The following is a 19,995-nucleotide window of genomic DNA, read 5'->3' as shown; positions in this document are numbered from 1 at the left end:
ACATAATTATGCTGGGAATGTCGAACGATAAATGTTGTACAACAATGTTTCCTAAATATGGACTTGTTGGGAAAGTTTCCATTTGGAAAACTTTATCTTACAACATTACTATTTTTCACACTGGTGGAACGACATACTATTGAACTATAACACTTACCTGGGTGTGGTGTGTGTGGGGGGAGTGTATTTGTGTGTGTGTGGTGGTCCCGTACAAAGGACGGGTCAACCACTAGTGTTTCCTAAATATGGACTTGTTGGGAAAGTGAAAACTTTATCTTACAACATTACTATTTTCCACACTGGAGGACCGACATACTATTGGACTACATAAATGTTGTACAACAATGTTTCCTAAATATGGACTTGTTGGGAAAGTTTCCATTTGGAAAACTTTATCTTACAACATTACTATTTTAGGAACGACATACTATTGGATTATAACACTGTAGGACAAGGCAAGGCGTTGGTTCTCCCAACTAGCAGATGCTATTGACTATTGCCACAAGAAATCCGTGGTCCATCGGGACATCAAGTGTGAGAATCTACTGCTTGATGATAAATACAACATCAAACTCTCGGACTTCGGATTTGCTCGGAAATACTCGGTGAATAATACCGACTATAAGCAGAACCTGAGTGAAACATTCTGCGGGAGTTACGCCTATGCATCTCCAGAGATACTGAAAGGTGTCCCATACACCCCACAGCAGAGTGATATCTGGTCCATGGGGGTGGTCCTGTTTGCCATGGTGTATGGGAGGCTTCCATTTGACGACACCAACTACAGTGAGTTACTGAAGCAAGTACAGAAGAGAGTTGTGTTCCCTGAGAGCCCTCGCTTATCTTCCTCATGTAAAGCGTTAATATCAAACATACTATCCCCGGTCAAGTTTAGAATTCAGATGGAAGATATTAGACAAGATCCGTGGCTCAAGGAGGATTCGAACCCCGTGGGAAAGTCAAAATCAGCCCCGGAAGTGATTCCGTTCAAAAAGAGTAGAAATTGAAAATATCTGCCCACATTGCCTGATTGTACCCGGTCTATGGTATAAACCCCCGCACCTATAACTCAACGTTGAAATGCGTGTTGACTTCCGTGCAAGTGCAGAGACTTGAAAATCATCATTAAAGTACAGAAGGTACATGTTGAATGTCAACATGGGTATTAAATTTGTTTCCCTACAGGAGCATAATAACAATAAAAAGAAAAACACTCGGGGTTTAAAAAATCTAATTCAGAATGGAATTATATTTTTGTATTTTTAAATAAGTAGGTAGGTATTCACAAGAGAAAACTGAAACTTATAAGAGACAAGAAGGTAAAATTAATTTAGCAGAAATCTGTTTGCATGGAGAGAATTTACACTGGAAGAATATGGGTTGGGTGGGAAACTAAATGTAAAAGAGAATCCTCAAATCACTATAAAACTGAGTATCCTTCTAATAAAAGAGAATCAGGGTAAATTTTATCCTGAGGTGTCATTTTGGCAACCCATAATTTAAGTTTGTTAATAAATATTTTTAAAAACCAAATATTCTTCTATGCGCGAATCTCACACTATTGTCTAAATTAGACATTCGCTATTAAAATTATCAGCACGAATAGCTTAGCTCCTATGCCACAGTGAAGTTAGCAACCTCAGCCAGACATTCTCAAGATGTTGCTATCAAGATCATATCCAAGGTACAAGCACCGATCGATTATTTGAAGAAGTTTCTGCCTCGTGAGATAGAAGTGGTGAAGGGATTGAAACATCCGAACCTGATTCGGTTCCTACAGGCGATAGAGACAACACATCGCGTGTATATTATCATGGAGTATGCTAAGAATGGGAGTCTACTGGAAGTTATACGTAAGGAACGTTACATAGACGAGGACAAGGCGCTCCTATGCTACAGTGAAGTTAGCAACCTCAGCCAGACATTCTCAAGATGTTGCTATCAAGATCATATCCAAGGTACAAGCACCGATTATATCGAGAGAAAAAAATCACAAAGAAACGAGAGAGTTACTATAAATAATAATCTTAAAAAATATCTACATGGACATGAAAAAAGTACCGCGAAAATGTCAGAAAAGAGTGTCCGTCCCCTATTATCCCGCCAAAAAAGATAAAATTCAAATTGATCAAACCCCGGTCCAGAAAGAGAATTTTACAATTCGCATCATTTATGACGTCATATTACAGAAGAAAACCCTTTCAAAACATTGCATGACCATTATAATAGTTGTAGTGACGTCAAAAAATTTCCACAGATTTAAGCTGCTTTCAGGAACAGGCCACGGCATCATTTATGACGTCATATTACAGAAGAAAACCCTTTCAAAACATTGCATGACCATTATAATAGTTGTAGTGACGTCAAAAAAATTGCACAGATTTAAGCTGCTTTCAGGAACAGGCCACATACTACTCCACCATCGTTGTAGTTCACCTGCAATACAACATAATTATAATCACCATCAGTCTGTAAGTTTGTACATGATTACTACTCCACCATCGTTGTAGTTCACCTGCAATACAACATAATTATAATCACCATCAGTCTGTAAGTTTGTACATGATTTTTTTTTTCTTTTTCAAAAGAATATCAACGGGCTACGATAAAAAAGTTTACATTTGACAAAGGGGTACAGTTAATACAGCGAATTTTGCAGTGCAATAGTCCTAGACAAAAATGGACGCGGCACACAAGGGCTCAAGAAGGGACCGCCTTGGTCCAGTGATAACTTGCATGTTTGTCATGCAAAAGGTCCTACGTTCGATTCCCATCATAAAAAAACAACAACAACAACAAAAATCACTCCTATTTTGGTGGCAAATATTTTTTTTCTGGTGTTTTCGCGTTGAACCAGCACCGAAACGATTTTTTTTTTCTTTTCTCGCCCATTTTCAGGCATCAATCTGTTTTTCTACATACCTGTTTGCGGACTCGTTTGCCCTTGCCCAGAGTCCTGGATACATCTTCCTGATGTTGTTCATAGTGGTGTCGCAATAGTTTAACCCAATAGGCAGGGTCTTGATTCTCGGCCTCTTGTTTGATGATTTCCGTGTTCTCTGGCTGTTCCTAAGGGGGAAGATAGCAAAGGGTTAAGGGTAAGAGCTGGGATCTCTAATGACTATTTTATAACACAATGCAAGAAAAATCTCTCTGTAGAGCAGTTATGCAACCTTAAAAAGCCCTAGATACTTGGCAGTTTTTTCAAAAGGTTCACTCTGCTTCAAAAGAAGTAAAAGTTCTCACAATGGTTGACTGCGGTTCAAGATGAGCTAATCAAACATGGCAAGAGAGCAGAGAGTCTAAAGCTACAGAGAGATCATCACCCTGGTGTATCACTGGTAACAACAAGATTTTTTTCTATATTTTGCATCACCAATCTATAAGAACCTAAGGCTGCTTTAAAAAGTTGTAACAACAAATTCTTCCAAAAACCATTCAACCTTCGAAGTAAGTTAGGTTTACTCAATTTTATTCATTAGCTTATCTCATCTTTTCCTTTAGATCTAGAATTCTAGACACTCGAACCCTCATCTCCTGGACTACCAGTCGAGTATACTTACATCTTCATCCTCTTCCTTGGTCACATACGAAGCCACCTTGAAGGAACTCAAATACTCGTTGGACCAAAATGGAACTTAACAGGTTGTTAGCTTAACAAGCCTTTTAATTCTTCTAAAGGCTGAAAAAATATTGGTGAAATCGACCATAAGTTTTGTAACCCATCAGGACACACTTAACACATTTATGACACATTTATTGTAAAAATAAATGGCTTTTAAAGCCGTAAGTTGTATTAATATTAACATATGAATGAGTATTCCACAAACCTTTACCCAACTCCTATACTCATATCCTATTGTTGTTTTGTTGTTGATGTTGTTGTTGTTGTTGTTGTTGTTGTTATTGTTGTTGTTGATGTTTTTAAAGGTAGGTAAGCTATAAAGGTAGGTTGGAAGTAGCAATGACACACTACGCAGACTTAGTGCCTTTCCATTAGTGTACATTTAATTTTAATGTAGGCCGTGTGTCATGCCATTAGGACTAGTACACTCGAAGGTAGGTGGGTTAGGTAGGTCACAAAAAGTATTGGGATACCTATAGAATATACCTAGTTATAGATTGATAATAATGTTTCTACCAATGCCTACTTCCCAAGTACCTATACGTAACATTATCTCACAACTATTAAGTGGATATTATTACAACTTATTATCGCACTTTTAAAAGTTAGTTAGCTTAGTTGGTAGTGCGTCTGCCTTGTAAGCGCTAGGCCGCGGGTTCGATTCCCGCCCGGGGCGGATTTTATCCTGATGGGATAATGTTCGTTCTCGGAACGGCTGGCTTTCTCCTATCCTGTCTTCCTTCTCTCTTCGATTTTGGGACGATAAGACCATAGCAGTTACAATTCCCTCTGTCAAACCTCTAAAAAAAATAATAAAAAAACATTTTGAACTACATTACCTCTTCTTCTTTGAACAGCTCCTCAGTACCGAATCGTAGAATATCGTCCAGTTCCTGTTTGGTGAAGTTAGCTTGTTTGCCTCCCATCCCTGGTCGTACAACCAGATGAGTCAACATCATCTTTCTCTTAGCCACCTGTGTGACTCGCTCCTCTACTGAGTTACGAGTTACGAAGCGGTAGATCATCACCTGAGGGGAAAAGAAGAACCAAAATGATGATAAATTATTTGACCTTTTAGGGCCCGACACTCTCCCTTGTCCCTCAAGGAGTTGTATGTCTTAAGACGTAATACTTGTGACGAAAAAACTTTCGAGACATTTTTACACCAGTTATACTAGAATTGTGACGTAAGAATGAGTTGTGTCAGTTGTTGTTGTAGCGGTGTAGCTACACCGAGAGGGGTTGATGGTCACTAGACAAGATTACTTGGCCCGTTCCGAACCGCAGTCAACCATCATGAGGACCTGTGCTTTTCCTTTGAAGCATGATAAACACTTTGTAACCTCCAGCTAGCCAGGCTGATTAGGGTTTGGCTGCTCTGATCCCTATTTATAGTCCCACAGCAAGACACATGTCAGCCTTACCTTATTCTGCTGTCCAATACGATGGGCCCGAGAGAACGCCTGAATATCGTTGTGTGGATTCCAATCAGAATCGTAGATGATGACCGTATCCGCTGTTGCCAAGTTAATATACTGAGTTACGAGTTACGAAGCGGTAGATCATCACCTGAGGGGAAAAGAAGAACCAAAATGATGATAAATTATTTGACCTTTTAGGGTCCGACACTCTCCCTTGTCCCTCGAGGAGTTGTATATCTTAAGACGTAATACTTATGACGAAAAAACTTTCAAGACATTTTTAAACCAGTTATACTAGTATTGTGACGTCAGAATGAGTTGTGTCAGTTGTTGTTGTTGTTGTTGTTGTAGCGGTGTAGCTACACCAAGAGGGGTTGATGGTCTCTAGACAAGATTACTTGGCTCGTTCCGAACCGCAGTCAACCATCATGAGGACCTGTGCTTTTCCTTTGAAGCATGATAAACATTTTGTAACCTCCAGCTAGCCAGGCTGGTTAGGGTTTGGCTGTTCTGATTCCTATTTATAGTCCCACAGCAAGACACTGGTCTGCTCCCTGCTATGTCAGCCTTACCTTATTCTGCTGTCCAATACGATGGGCTCGAGAGAACGCCTGAATATCGTTGTGTGGATTCCAATCAGAATCATAGATGATGACCGTATCCGCTGTTGCCAAGTTAATACCGAGACCTCCTGACCGAGTGGACAGGAGGAAAACAAACTGGGAGGCCCCTGGCGCGTTGAATCTGAAAAATGGCAACAGCGTAGAGGTTTTAAAAGGGAATACGTGTAGGGAACCAACCTCAGTGGTGTAGTGGTTAACGTATTGGACTTCGTATCTGGAGGCTGGTGGTTCGAGTCCAAGATAAGTCATAAGATTTATCTAGGTGTTAACTGGGGAACCACATTTGTGACAAGCATTTAACAATGCTCGACAATTTTTTTTTCTCAACAGTGCAGGTACTTAGGGAATGGATTCTTGGAGTATTAGAGAGGAAAAATGTATAATACTTACCTATCAATAGACTCCTGACGCATAGATCCGGTGATGTTACCATCAATACGTTCGTACTTGTAACCTTCTCCATCCAAATAGTCTTCTAGGATGTCCAACATTTTGGTCATCTGAGAGAAGATCAGTACTCTGCGAAGAAAATCATATAAGGAAAGCGTTAGAAAACTGGTTGTAATCTTGGGGAGTAGCAGAAACACAAGAAAAAAATGATACTTACATTATAAAATTTAATAGTAGGTACTTAAGAAGTACTTACATTATAAAATTCAATAGACTCCTTGAGGCCAGGAATGTCCTCATTTTCGTCTTCCCAGGTTGCCTTGTCGTACGGTAGATCGCGCCACTTGACCAAATAGATTGTACTTCCATCTCTCAATGTCTTGCTGTTGATGACTCGATTGGCAATCAGCCACTCGGGCTTGATACCGTATCTGTAATGGAAAAAGATAGATAGAATAGAATACCTTAGAAGTGTATTGTGTCTCTTCTCGCCCATCTCATGAAAGGCATACTACGGGATGGACATGCTACGACACGGACCACACAAGTCTATTGTGGCAGTTGTTTCATTGGTAGGTACAAAATTTCGTCTCTTTTTTCTTCTTTCTCTTCTTCTTTACCTTTTAGGTACAAAATAAAAACATCAAAAAAGCACTCGTCTTTATTTAGGTACCTATTTATTTTTCAAAAATCTTAATTCTATACCTGTGTCCATCTTCCTTGAGTTTCTTCAACATCTTGCTGAGGAGCACAAGTTTGCCTGCGGCGCGTGTCAGGGCTTGTATTTCATATTGGCCTCCCTGTACAGGAGCCTCCTCAGCTGCTGCCGGGAATAGGTAGGGGTGATTGCAACACTTCTTCAAATCCATCATGATGTTCAGCAGAGACACCTGGTGAGAAGAAAAGAAATATGGATTGAACGAACGAAGTGAGATTTACTCGTGAGTTTTAAATATTTTTACCAAAGACTCGATAACTTCGTGAAGCTGCATATCAATAGTTAACGTTCCTAAAATGTTCCAAAGTGTTAATTTGACTATTTTCTTTGTATTTGGCAACCATTTTTACGGTCCTTTCCACGGCCAAATCCAAATTTCCACGACCCACGAATAAAGTAAGTCAAAAAATGGCCTTTTTTATTAGCAAACACCTAGGTGAAGGACGTTCCTCTCACTGCATTTTGGACTTTTAAGATCTCAAAATGGGCCTTTTCTAAGTGAGTTCGACAGTTCCCTGTTTCACTAGAAACGCTAAAGCTTCACATTTCCAGATATGTATTTGATAAGGTACCAGATGTACCAGTAACTTATAATGAGTGTAACGAATTCTAACATTTTGTAAAGACTTGACATCAATCGAAATTTCGATACCTGATGGAACAAATATGTTTAGACTGGGAGAGTAAAGGGTCTTTCCAGTTATGTGCTGGCAGTATAAACAAGGTATACTATTGTATTCTATTCTACGTTTGTGGCTTACTCAATACATATTACATTGGAGCCTTACCTGTTGACCTCCACCCTTGGGGTTGAGTGCCTCGAAGTTCCTGGTGAGAATGTACTTGTAGTATTTCTTCTGCATCGGGGACAACTCGACTCGAACGATGAACTCTGACTTGGAAGGCATGTTCTGAACCGCGGGGGAGAGAAACACATTCGACATTTAGAGATGGGTAACATTGTTACGAAATGCGATGAAACATTTCTACTTCTTTTTAATTTCCTTATCCTATAATAAGGAAAGTTTTTTTTATGGCTTTCTTTTAAGTAGCAGAGGTCTCCTGGGGGAGCTCTTTCACCCAAACACTATTTTTTTCTTTCACTGTAAGCCTTAAAGATATTTCACCAGGGAGGTCTTTAATGTCCCTAGATTTTGTGAGTCCCTTATTATCCCTATGAAGAGAATTCCATAATCTAACTGCAGAACTTAGTGACGCTGGGAAATTTCATACATACCTTGAGCACATCAGCTTTGAGACGTCGCAACATGTGAGGTCCAAGCAGATCGTGCAATCGCTTCACTTGTTCCTCCTTGGAAATGTCCGCGAACTCTGCCTGGAACGATGTCAGGTCATTGAACTTCTCCGGTGTGAGGAAGTTGAGCAGATGGAACAGCTCTTCCAGGTTGTTCTGCAGGGGAGTACCAGTGAGGAGCAGTTTGTTCTGAATCGAGTAGCCGGACAAGAACTTGAAGAACTGGAAATGGGAATATAAAGGTGGTTGGATTAGAGAAAACACCTTGGAACCAAGACACGACTGACGACTACAACAACTTTTTAACTTGTACCAGTGAGGAGCAGTTTGTTCTGAATCGAGTAGCCGGACAAGAACTTGAAGAACTGGAAATGGGAACACACAAAGATGGTTGGATTAGAGAAAACACCTTGGAACCAAGACACGACTGACGACTACAATAAAGTAGTGTAAAAAGAGGTAATTTTATCGGCTTCACGGACTTGTTTTTTGTCGGATAGTCGTTCAAAAAACAATTTCACTTAAGGGGTTTTTTAGGATGCATTCAGTTTTGTAAAGTCAACTGAACAAGGAGTTACTATGGAGCAATCCAGTGGTAGCATATCTTTTTCTACCTTCCAATTTTTAATCCATGTATTTGCATATTTATTAGTCTGGCTGGGGGACGTTACACAGGGAGTAGACCAGCTTAGTCTGGCTGGGGGACTATAAACAGGGAGTGACCAGTGAGGAGCAGTTTGTTCTGAATCGAGTAGCCGGACAAGAACTTGAAGAACTGGAAATGGGAACACACAAAGATGGTTGGATTATAGATAATTGATGTTCGCATTGGACAATGGACTGATGCTTATTTCAGCTGATACTTGCATGGGACTGAACAGTCCCTTTACTCCAGCAGTAGGCTACTACTATTGTTGTGGTCAAATTCTCAAATTATATTGAGGATGAAATTCCATACCACGGCTGGGATTGAACCCACGCCCTCCTGTTTACCAGGCGAGCGTCTTGACCACTACACCACCGAGGCAGGATTGCTGTTGTTGTTGTTGTTGTTGTTGTAGCGGCTTTAGCTGTAGCCGAAAGGGATTTAGCTACAGCTGAAAGGTGATGACAAAATAGAGAAAATATCTCTTCTATCAGCCATACACCAGGGTGATGGTTTATAGCCATGTTTAATTGGCTCGTCCTGAACCGCAGTCAACCATCGTGAGGACTTGTGCTTGTTCATTTCAAGCAGATAGAACGCTTTGAAACTATCAGCTAGCTAGGCTGGTTATGGTTAGCTGTTCTCCTCCCTGTTTATAGTCCCACAGCAAGACGCTAGTCTACTCTCTGTTTAACGTCCCCTAGCCAGACGATCAGTTTTCTTACCTTGGACTGGTTACTCTTCAGACGATGAGCTTCATCAACAACTAGGACTCGGATACTTCTTCTTGGTATGAAGCCCAAATGTAGGTGACACTGCAAAGTATGCCTAACTCGTGAGTAGTACAAACTATTAGTGTATTCAGATACATATCTTTATCGAAAGTTATCAGTTTTCTTACCTTGGACTGGTTACTCTTCAGACGATGAGCTTCATCTACAACTAACACAGCCCATTCTATACTGCCCAGTAGAGCCACATCATTCGTAATCAACTCATAACTAGTGAGTAGTACATGGAACTTCACAGTGGATGACCGAATGCGACACGGTTTACCTGGAATAGAATACAAAAACAGTGAATAGAATGCAATAAGATGGAATGGAATATAGATAACGTAACATCTCCTTCCTACTCCACAAAACGAATTTTTCTTCGGCACGAATTTTTTTTCGTGAGGCGTATACAAATGAATTAGTGTGTTCACATTGCCAACGAAGGAAAAATCGGAAAATTTGTAAATTCGAACGAAGAAAAATTCGTGCAGCGTGAACGGGCTATAAAATCGGATGGAATAGAGTAAAATAGAATAGAAAAATGTTGAATAGGAAGAATACAACCCGACTCGAACCTTCAGCTTTGGTGCATAATAGCTCACCCCTAAAGAGAATTAAGCTAAAACTCCTCTAAAGAGTAAAGGCACCATATAATTACCTCCACGGTTGGCAGTATCTTCCCAGGATATATCAAAAAATGTTGAATAGGAAGAATACAACCCGACTCGAACCTTCAGCTTTGGTGCATAATAGCTCACCCCTAAAGAGAATTAAGCTAAAAATCCTCTAAAGTAGTCTAAAGGCACCACATAATTACCTCCACGGTTGGCAGTATCTTCCCAGGATATATCGTGATCTCGCAGCACAATACGACAATCCTTGTCTCCCACATAGGTGACAACGTAGAAGTCTGGAGCCCAAGTTTCAAACTCTCGCTCCCAATTGATGATGGTCGACAGAGGGGCAGATACCTGGGGGAGAAAAAGAGAAGCAATATTGAGTCGATATTGCAACACTTACTGTGGATTTATTCACGGAAAATAGGGGTATTCTTTTAGGAGCTAATTGTTTAAACAAGTGGTCGCTCCAGTTCATACAACGTTTTTAAATGCCCATTTGTTTGTCATGCTTACTTATATCAAAGGTAATCCAAATAGGTTGACCTTCCCAGGACTTTAATCTTTGGATTAGTCAGAGTGTCAAACGGCTTAACTTCCTTCAACCTATGTTTACTTTAGTAGATGGAATCATCATTACCTAACATTATCTGGCTTTCTCCTATCCTGTCTTCCTTCTCTCTTCGATTTTGGGACGATAAGACCATAGCAGTTACAATTCCCTCTGTCAAACCTCTAAAAAAAATAATAAAATCATCATTACCTAACATTATTTAAGTACCCATTTTGGCATTTTAATGCAAATGGCGACACTTCGAAAATCTCCCGGGAAAGGCAAGTAGGTATCAACATAGACCCCATTCCTACATGTCGTGAGTTCCATCCGATTTTTGTCCACTATATAGGCAGTGTAATTTAAGGGAGTGTTCATGCTACACAACACACGACTTTCTTCTGAACGACAAGTGAGAACATAGTAAACTCACCAGGAACGGTCCCTTGCAGTGTCCCTCCTTGAAGAGCGAGTACAGGAAGGTGATGGTCTGAATAGTCTTGCCCAGTCCCATCTCGTCCGCCAAGATCGTGTCTATGTTCTGTCCCCACGAGTACCGCAACCAATTGATACCCTCCAACTGGTACGCGTGCAACTGCATACCCGTGTCGTCCAAAAACGGAGGTTGCTTTTCGTACTTCTTGCGCAGATCCGTGGTGGGTTTCTCGGGAGGTGGCGTGTAGCGTCTCGGTTTGGACCCGGAGGCGCCGTCTTCATCCTCTTGCAACTCTTTGGTCTTGGTCTTGCCGCGGCCCTTGCTCTTCTTCTTCTTGCCGTCGTTGAAGTAGGCGGCTTTCAGGTCCTGCGGAACAAAATGGAGAGAAAAAAGTGTGTGAGAACGAAGGAAATTATACAATTCAATATGTACTTTCCGCAATAACTTCCAAATGACTACCCGATTTGAATAAAACCCGACAAAACTTTTTTTTTAACAAAAAGGAACCTAAGTACCTACAGTTTATTCATAAAATACTTCACGGCAGTATCTCCTTTTTGAATAATCACGCTTATACGAAAGGATATTCAACACATTGGATTTCGTGCTCAACCGATATTTCAAGGGCCTTCCGAAAGATTTCTACAGTTCTTTGTACACCTGGTGGGTACTGAGAACTACTTAGTATGTACTTACATTATAAAACTCAATAGTAGATATTTAGTACTTACATTATAAAATTCAATAGACTCCTTGAGGCCAGGAATGTCCTCGTTTTCGTCTTCCCAGGTTGCCTTGTCGTACGGTAGATCGCGCCACTTGACCAAATAGATTGTACTTCCATCTCTCAATGTCTTGCTGTTGATGACTCGGTTGGCAATCAGCCACTCTGGCTTGATACCGTATCTGTAATGGAAAAAGATAGATAGAATATTATTTATTTATACAATAAACGGGATTTAGAACGGGAATAGAATAGAATACCTTGTTTATCCTGCTCGAATGAGACTATTTTTACCCCCAGCAGTCTAAACAAGGTCTCAAGTATTTTATGGGTTTAATAACATAACATAATACATAGAGGAATCAAGGAGGCTTAGGTGTAGGGGCAAACAGACTCAAAAGATGGGTCAAGTTCCTACGAACCTAGCCAAGAATAACGTACACCAGTCGAGCCTTCGTGAAAGAATTTACCATCAGACCTACAGGTTCATGTTAGAAGAGGTTTGAGAGAAGGAACTGTAACTGCTGAGGTCGATTCGTCCTGAAATCGAAGAGGAGGTCAAAATGAGCCGTTCCGAGAACGAACCTCATCTGGTTTAAGTCATTTTTCTACAACCTCCAAACGAATAGTCGGATTTTGGTTTGTACACCCAATCGCTCACTTTGGAGGCCATAAACGGACTATTTTTCAGAGTTCTACACAGTTCCACTGTACCACCTACTGTATATAAAGTCTAACCAGCTCGTACTTAAATACATAAAAATTACCCCTTACTCTAAACAAAGACTGTAGAACAGTGGTTCTCAAACTTTTTTGCATGGCGCACCCTTTGGGCATATTCTCATTTTTTCACGCCCATCCCTCATAATGTAAAACAGCAGTGATAATAAGCAGGGTAGACTAATTTCTGACAAGAATTAATCAATCTTAACATAATTAAAATACTAGAGTTAGAGACTAAGTACCTGGTAGGTAATTTTGGTATAAATTTGATTTTTTTATAGGAAAAGCTCGCGCCCCCCTGATTTGTCTCCACGCGCCCCCAGTTTGAGAACCTCTGCTCTAAACAAAGACTGTAGAATATACCTGTAGTATTTCTTCTCCAATTCCTCATCATTAATGTTGTGTCTATTGAGCCGGGCCATTCTCTTGTCTTCTTCGTCCAAAGGTTCTTCCAATGCCGGAGGTTCTGTGAAGTCGTTGTTCATCTTCTTCATGTAAGACTTGAGCAGTTGTGGATGATATACTTCGAGCTGGAAAACACAAACACATCCCACATGTTGAAACAACAGCTCATTTAATATTATTGCCTACTCATTGGAAACGTTACCTACTGAACCTATTTAGAAAAAGAGTAATTGAACGAATGAAGTGAAGTCTAGGTTTTGACTTGGTGATTTTGGACTTGATGTCTGTAGATCTGTTTTTTTTTATTATTATTATTAAAAAAAAAAAAAAAAAAAAAAAACCCTACCTTAGAACTACATTTGCAAGTAGGTACTTAGGTACTTCAAAAGCACATTCCGATCTGGGAACGAGTAAAGTTTGGTGAGAAAAATGTCCGCTTCCACCGCTCTTAACCACCCGGCCACAGGGGTGGGTAGGCAGGAACAACAAGAGTTCCAAGCGTAGCCCAATCTACAGACCTATGTTAACACGAAATGGAGTTCCAAGATTTTGATTTTTTTTTTCTCTTTCGGCATTTATACTTACATCGATCTCCTGTACCCAGGAACAATGCCAGAAGGATCTGTCGTGCCATTTGACCATATATTCTCGCTTCCTCTTTCTCCTTCTTCTCCTCTTCTCTGTCTCTGTCGTACCTTCTGTGTTCCCAGTGTCCTCTTTGAATCGCCAAGTCAATATCTTTTGCACCTGGAAACATGAAAGTTTGGGTAAAGATGTTTAGAAGATTAGATCCTTGAAAAAAAAAAAAAAAAGATTGTACCTCGATACCGGTACCGCATTACTTCAAGGCACATTCGTTTACATCCATGCCTATCCAAGAACGGAAAAGTCTGGTTAGAATGTTACCACCCTGGCCGAGATTCGAACCCAGCACCTCCGGGTTGAGAGTCAGTGCTCTTGACAGTCTTGACCACTCGGCCACAGAGGTGGGCAGAACATCCACCTGGATGATTTTGTAAGTTTGTGAAAGTCGATTTTTAATCAGAACTTGAGAAGAAAACGTTACAACTTCACTTCTAGAAGTTGCCGATAAAACAACGTCCAAGTTTCGAAATCGATTCTCTTCAGAATAGCTTACACTCAAAATTCATGTCAACTGTACACAAAGTTCAGAGGAAAAGATTCTAGAAAGGAAAGAAGAGAGGGGGAAAGAGTCATAACCTCATCTGAATCGAAAAATTCTACCGCATGTCGCCGATTTTGCCAATCTGTGGGTAACAATTTCCTTTGTAGGTACACCCAACGCAAACAATTTGGGACAAAACGGAGTTTTTTGCGGACTTGAGAGCAAGGAATTAGGGCTAAAACTAAATGCCTTGCGCAGTTACGTAGGGGCAAAAATTTCAGGGAAAGACCTTGCGTACTTGAGAGCAAATAATTCAGGGTTAGATAGAGTTTTTCGCGCACTCAGCAAAAAATTGGGGCAACACAGATTATCTTGCGCATTTAAGAGCAAAATATTCGGTAAAAAACGGACTCTATATAAGTTTAAATTTCTAAAGTACAAGTTAGAGTTCTATCTACGTTGAGAACCCCTGCACTAGTGCTATTAAATATTTTGAGCTATGGACACTCGTTGCTATCTTGAAAGCCCAGAAGAGGTTAGGTAGTAGAACAGCCGCGGTAGACAGTAATAGTACACACTACGCTATTAAACATTTTGAGCTCCCTATTTTACAAACTATGTTACAACTGTAACAGTTCAAACACCTGTTGGTTTTAGTTCTACGGGTTTTAAAAAGGGCCCCAGGTTTTGAGCTAGAGTTTCATTTTGAGGCCCATTAGATCCTAGAGGGCTACTATTGACCGTGAATATTTAGATACCGGATGTAAGCGGATGTTACTAATTTACAACAAGATAGCAACGAGTGTCCATGATAAAGTAAGTCTAATTAATGTATTGACCGTTGCAATGAACTCTCAAGAATACGTAAGATTCATGCCTTTCATATCTTGAATTCCAATCTAAAAGTTTTTCACCACATTTTTCATAATTATCAGTCAGTTTAAGTTGTGTTGACAGTTTTTGTTCATTAGTTTCGATCCATTAGTTTTGATCAATGTCTATTTAAACACTAGTACACTAGAAAACACAAATTTTTTAACACTGTCAAATACTTTTAAAATACCCTTATTTACTAGAAAACTTCATAGTAAATAAGAAGGCAGTATATCCATGGATATACTGCTTTCTCTCTTAATGTCTCTTAATGTCTGGCGCTTACTGCTTTGCTCTTTAGCATGGCAGAGATAATTTTGGGATATACTGCCTTCTTCCTTGTCTGTGCTCCTTGTATCTTCGTTGTTTTTTTTCGTAGACTGTTTTTGATGCGTTTTTTGAATTCTACGCATAAAAATACGTGGGTATAGATATATAACTCAAAATGTCAAATTTTGGACTTACTGCCCTCTTTTTTAGCAGGGCAGTATTCGTCCTCTCACTCATCGTCATTATCCTCTTAATCCCTATTTAAGTAGTTGGTTTAACAAATATGGATCACAGGTAATTGTTTAACGCCCGAAGACTTTAAGATCAAAGTGTGACCTCAAAAGTTATTTCAATTGGATTAAGCAATGTGATTTGCTAATCCTACTCCAAATTTTAAATTGAGTGAAATCTCTTAGGTCCCTAAAATGCATTACCAAATGTTACCTTCTATTTTCACTGTGATTCCCAAGTTCTTCCAGGGGGGATACTTTGTCAAGTACCTAACATTTTCTGATGGAGAAATAAAGTGAAGGCACAGTAGTTGTTTATGCTTCTATTATACTGTAATTCTTTTCAGGTTTTTACTTTCTATTGCATATTATAAAGGAACCTATACATCTTGCAATAGAAGATGTATTTTGGAATCGGTTCTCTATTCGATTAAGAAATCTGATTGATTGATTTTATTCTGATTTCAGGCAAACCCGGTATGCTCGACTTCAAAGGCAAAGCCAAATGGGAAGCATGGGAATCCAGGAAGGGGAGAAGTATTTTGGAATCGGTTCTCTATTCGATTAAGAAATCTGATTGATTGATTTTATTCTGATTTCAGGCAAACCCGGTATGCTCGATTTCAAAGGCAAAGCCAAATGGGAAGCATGGGAATCTAGGAAGGGACAATCCAAAGATGACGCTCAAGCTGCCTACATTGCCAAAGTGGTCGAATTGGTGGCTAAATATGGCAAGAAATAATGTCCATGATGACATCAACCCCCATCGTTACACATATCTACTTAATATTTTATTTACTGCTGCATTGGGCACAAACTAGTGGAACTAACCACTGGGCGAGTTTAACGCCTAGGGCGTTCTCCACCACCCGATAGACCATAAGAGCTGTGTTATTATGTGTGCAAATAAACCCACCTTGAAGACTCAATTTGTCAGTCTAGTTAGTTTACAGGAAGGGACAATCCAAAGATGACGCTCAAGCTGCCTACATTGCCAAAGTGGTCGAATTGGTGGCTAAATATGGCAAGAAATAATGTCCATGATGACATCAACCCCCATCGTTACACATATCTACTTAATATTTTATTTACTGCTGCATTGGGCACAAACTAGTGGAACTAACCACTGGGCGAGTTTAACGCCTAGGGCGTTCTCCACCACCCGACAGACCATAAGAGCTGTGTTATTATGTGTGCAAATAAACCCACCTTGAAGACTCAATTTGTCAGTCTAGTTAGTTTGCACGTCTGCCTTGGTAAGCGCTTGGTCGCGGATTCGATTCCCGCCCGGGGCTGATTATATCCTTAACAGAAAAGGTTCGTTGTCAGAACGGCTGGCTTTTTCCTATCCTGCCTTCCTTCTCTCTTCTCTTTCGGGACGATAAGACCTTGGCAGTTACAGTTCCCTCTATCAAACCTCTAAAGACCTCATGGTAGTTGTTTTTGCAACAGTTTAGTTTCCTTGTTTTTATCTGCAATATCCAAAGTAATAGGACCTCCAATATTGAATTTCAATACGTATTTGTCAATTGAATATTTTTTTCTTTTGTTTTCAATGATTTTGTTTTTTCCTACTTATAATTTTTTTTTTACGATAATATAATTTATTTTATTTATTTGATCTTTATTATTAAACTATTTTTGTCATTTCATTCCCCCAATTTATTTTTTCGGTGCTCTTTTTTCGGGGTTTTCAATTCCGCTTTACCTACGTGCGTCGTGGACCATTTATTTCTACATAGACACACAAACTTAGCCTGTACCAACATTGTGACATGCACTACCTCGGTCAAAAATAACTAATGGCTTAGTGTAGATTTCAGAAAAATGGCCCCCGATCGGATTTAAAATTCAATGAGCAAATTTCTTTCAGAAAAGATGTTGAAATTAAGTTGGACAGATACCTTTTCCTGCAGTCTACATTTGAAGGACCTCTGGTTTGGAGGGTATACCTGTTACTGGCCTAAAACAAAATATTCATCTCTTCCACTATGATAAAAAAAGTACTCAATAAATTTTACAAACCCAAAATTTTCGTTTGTAAAAATAAATAAATTAAAACTATCAGAATTCTACCATTTCTACACACAAATTTGGAACTATACACTTCAAAATTCGCGGTAAACAAGGAAAAGGATCTGGTCGTCGAAAGTTGTCGACGGAATTCCAGGCAGTGTGGAAATTGTACTTGTGGAGTATTCAGGTGAAATCCTTTGGAACTATACACTTCAAAATTCGCGGTAAACAAGGAAAAGGATCTGGTCGTCGAAAGTTGTCGACGGAATTCCAGGCAGTGTGGATATTGTACTTGTGGAGTGTTCAGGTGAAATCTTTCTAATAACTATCAGTGTAAAGACTAATAAACTAGCAGTGTAGAGATACTTGAGACGTGATGACTATTAGACCAGATACAGTGAAGCATAGACCTGATCAGGTAAAGCTAAAGCAAGAGAGACATCACTCCGCCAAAACTAATGCGGAAGGTTCTGATCCGAACGAGCAGGATAAAGATACAGAGAGGAAGTTATCTGTGTTGGAAACACATGGGTATAGCTTAGGTGATGTGGTAGGAATGGGCTCCTATGCCACAGTGAAGTTAGCAACCTCAGCCAGACATTCTCAAGATGTTGCTATCAAGATCATATCCAAGGTACAAGCACCGATCGATTATTTGAAGAAGTTTCTGCCTCGTGAGATAGAAGTGGTGAAGGGATTGAAACATCCGAACCTGATTCGGTTCCTACAGGCGATAGAGACAACACATCGCGTGTATATTATCATGGAGTATGCTAAGAATGGAAGTCTACTGGAAGTTATACGTAAGGAACGTTACATAGACGAGGACAAGGGAAGGCGTTGGTTCTCCCAACTAGCAGATGCTATTGACTATTGCCACAAGAAATCCGTGGTCCATCGGGACATCAAGTGTGAGAATCTACTGCTTGATGATAAATACAACATCAAACTCTCGGACTTCGGATTTGCTCGGAAATACTCGGTGAATAATACCGACTATAAGCAGAACCTGAGTGAAACATTCTGCGGGAGTTACGCCTATGCATCTCCAGAGATACTGAAAGGTGTCCCATACACCCCACAGCAGAGTGATATCTGGTCCATGGGGGTGGTCCTGTTTGCCATGGTGTATGGGAGGCTTCCATTTGACGACACCAACTACAGTGAGTTACTGAAGCAAGTACAGAAGAGAGTTGTGTTCCCTGAGAGCCCTCGCTTATCTTCCTCATGTAAAGCGTTAATATCAAACATACTATCCCCGGTCAAGTTTAGAATTCAGATGGAAGATATTAGACAAGATCCGTGGCTCAAGGAGGATTCGAACCCCGTGGGAAAGTCAAAATCAGCCCCGGAAGTGATTCCGTTCAAAAAGAGTAGAAATTGAAAATATCTGCCCACATTGCCTGATTGTACCCGGTCTATGGTATAAACCCCCGCACCTATAACTCAACGTTGAAATGCGTGTTGACTTCCGTGCAAGTGCAGAGACTTGAAAATCATCATTAAAGTACAGAAGGTACATGTTGAATGTCAACATGGGTATTAAATTTGTTTCCCTACAGGAGCATAATAACAATAAAAAGAAAAACACTCGGGGTTTAAAAAATCTAATTCAGAATGGAATTATATTTTTGTATTTTTAAATAAGTAGGTAGGTATTCACAAGAGAAAACTGAAACTTATAAGAGACAAGAAGGTAAAATTAATTTAGCAGAAATCTGTTTGCATGGAGAGAATTTACACTGGAAGAATATGGGTTGGGTGGGAAACTAAATGTAAAAGAGAATCCTCAAATCACTATAAAACTGAGTATCCTTCTAATAAAAGAGAATCAGGGTAAATTTTATCCTGAGGTGTCATTTTGGCAACCCATAATTTAAGTTTGTTAATAAATATTTTTAAAAACCAAATATTCTTCTATGCGCGAATCTCACACTATTGTCTAAATTAGACATTCGCTATTAAAATTATCAGCACGAATAGCTTACACTCAAAATTCATGTCAACTGTACACAAAGTTCAGAGGAAAAGATTCTAGAAAGGAAAGAAGAGAGGGGGAAAGAGTTCTTTAAACTAAATCCTAAAATTAAAATAAAAAAATATCGAGAGAAAAAAATCACAAAGAAACGAGAGAGTTACTATAAATAATAATCTTAAAAAATATCTACATGGACATGAAAAAAGTACCGCGAAAATGTCAGAAAAGAGTGTCCGTCCCCTATTATCCCGCCAAAAAAGATAAAATTCAAATTGATCAAACCCCGGTCCAGAAAGAGAATTTTACAATTCGCATCATTTATGACGTCATATTACAGAAGAAAACCCTTTCAAAACATTGCATGACCATTATAATAGTTGTAGTGACGTCAAAAAATTTCCACAGATTTAAGCTGCTTTCAGGAACAGGCCACGGGTATTTTCATATTTTTCTTACCGTTATCTTTAGAAGAAGAAGAAAATCGTTATCATTTTCAAATCTCAAGTCTTCCTATAAAAGGGTCTATGGCTAAAATCTATACCATTCTATACAATATTGTCGGAAAAAATTCACAACCTTTGTCTGTACAT

General features: G+C 39.6%; 1 protein-coding gene, 1 long non-coding RNA gene and 1 pseudogene across 12 annotated transcripts in view; 2 read left to right on the top strand and 1 right to left on the bottom strand.

The window, feature by feature from the left end:
* Window positions 1–16,621, top strand: part of LOC108253865 (acyl-CoA-binding protein homolog 1) — a 32,983-nt gene extending 16,362 nt beyond the window's left edge. For 7 of the 11 annotated variants that reach the window (XM_026831489.1, XM_026831506.1, XM_026831509.1 and 4 more), the window contains one exon: window positions 16,014–16,283. In XM_026831489.1, coding sequence (XP_026687290.1) covers window positions 16,014–16,153 — 140 coding nt within the window. In that variant the 3' untranslated portion in view covers window positions 16,154–16,283. Of the gene's footprint in view, window positions 1–15,879; window positions 15,945–16,013; window positions 16,284–16,364 lie in introns of those variants that run through there. The other 4 variants (XM_017448587.2, XM_017448570.2, XM_026831507.1 and 1 more) reach the window with 3 other exon arrangements.
* Window positions 1,221–14,133, bottom strand: LOC113471990. The gene is made up of 2 exons (XR_003394482.1): window positions 14,051–14,133; window positions 1,221–1,611 (listed from the first exon to the last, which is right to left on the bottom strand). It is a non-coding gene; the product is annotated as an uncharacterized LOC113471990 (long non-coding RNA).
* Window positions 16,622–17,065: 444 nt separating the features above from the next.
* Window positions 17,066–19,966, top strand: LOC103520061 (annotated as a pseudogene).
* Window positions 19,967–19,995: the final 29 nt, after the last annotated feature.

This window comes from Diaphorina citri, unplaced genomic scaffold, assembly GCF_000475195.1.
Source record: "Diaphorina citri unplaced genomic scaffold, Diaci psyllid genome assembly version 1.1 scaffold69, whole genome shotgun sequence".
NCBI lineage: Eukaryota > Metazoa > Arthropoda > Insecta > Hemiptera > Psyllidae > Diaphorina > Diaphorina citri.
Note: the sequence above shows the minus strand (reverse complement) of the source record. Positions and strands in the feature narration are given on the sequence as shown.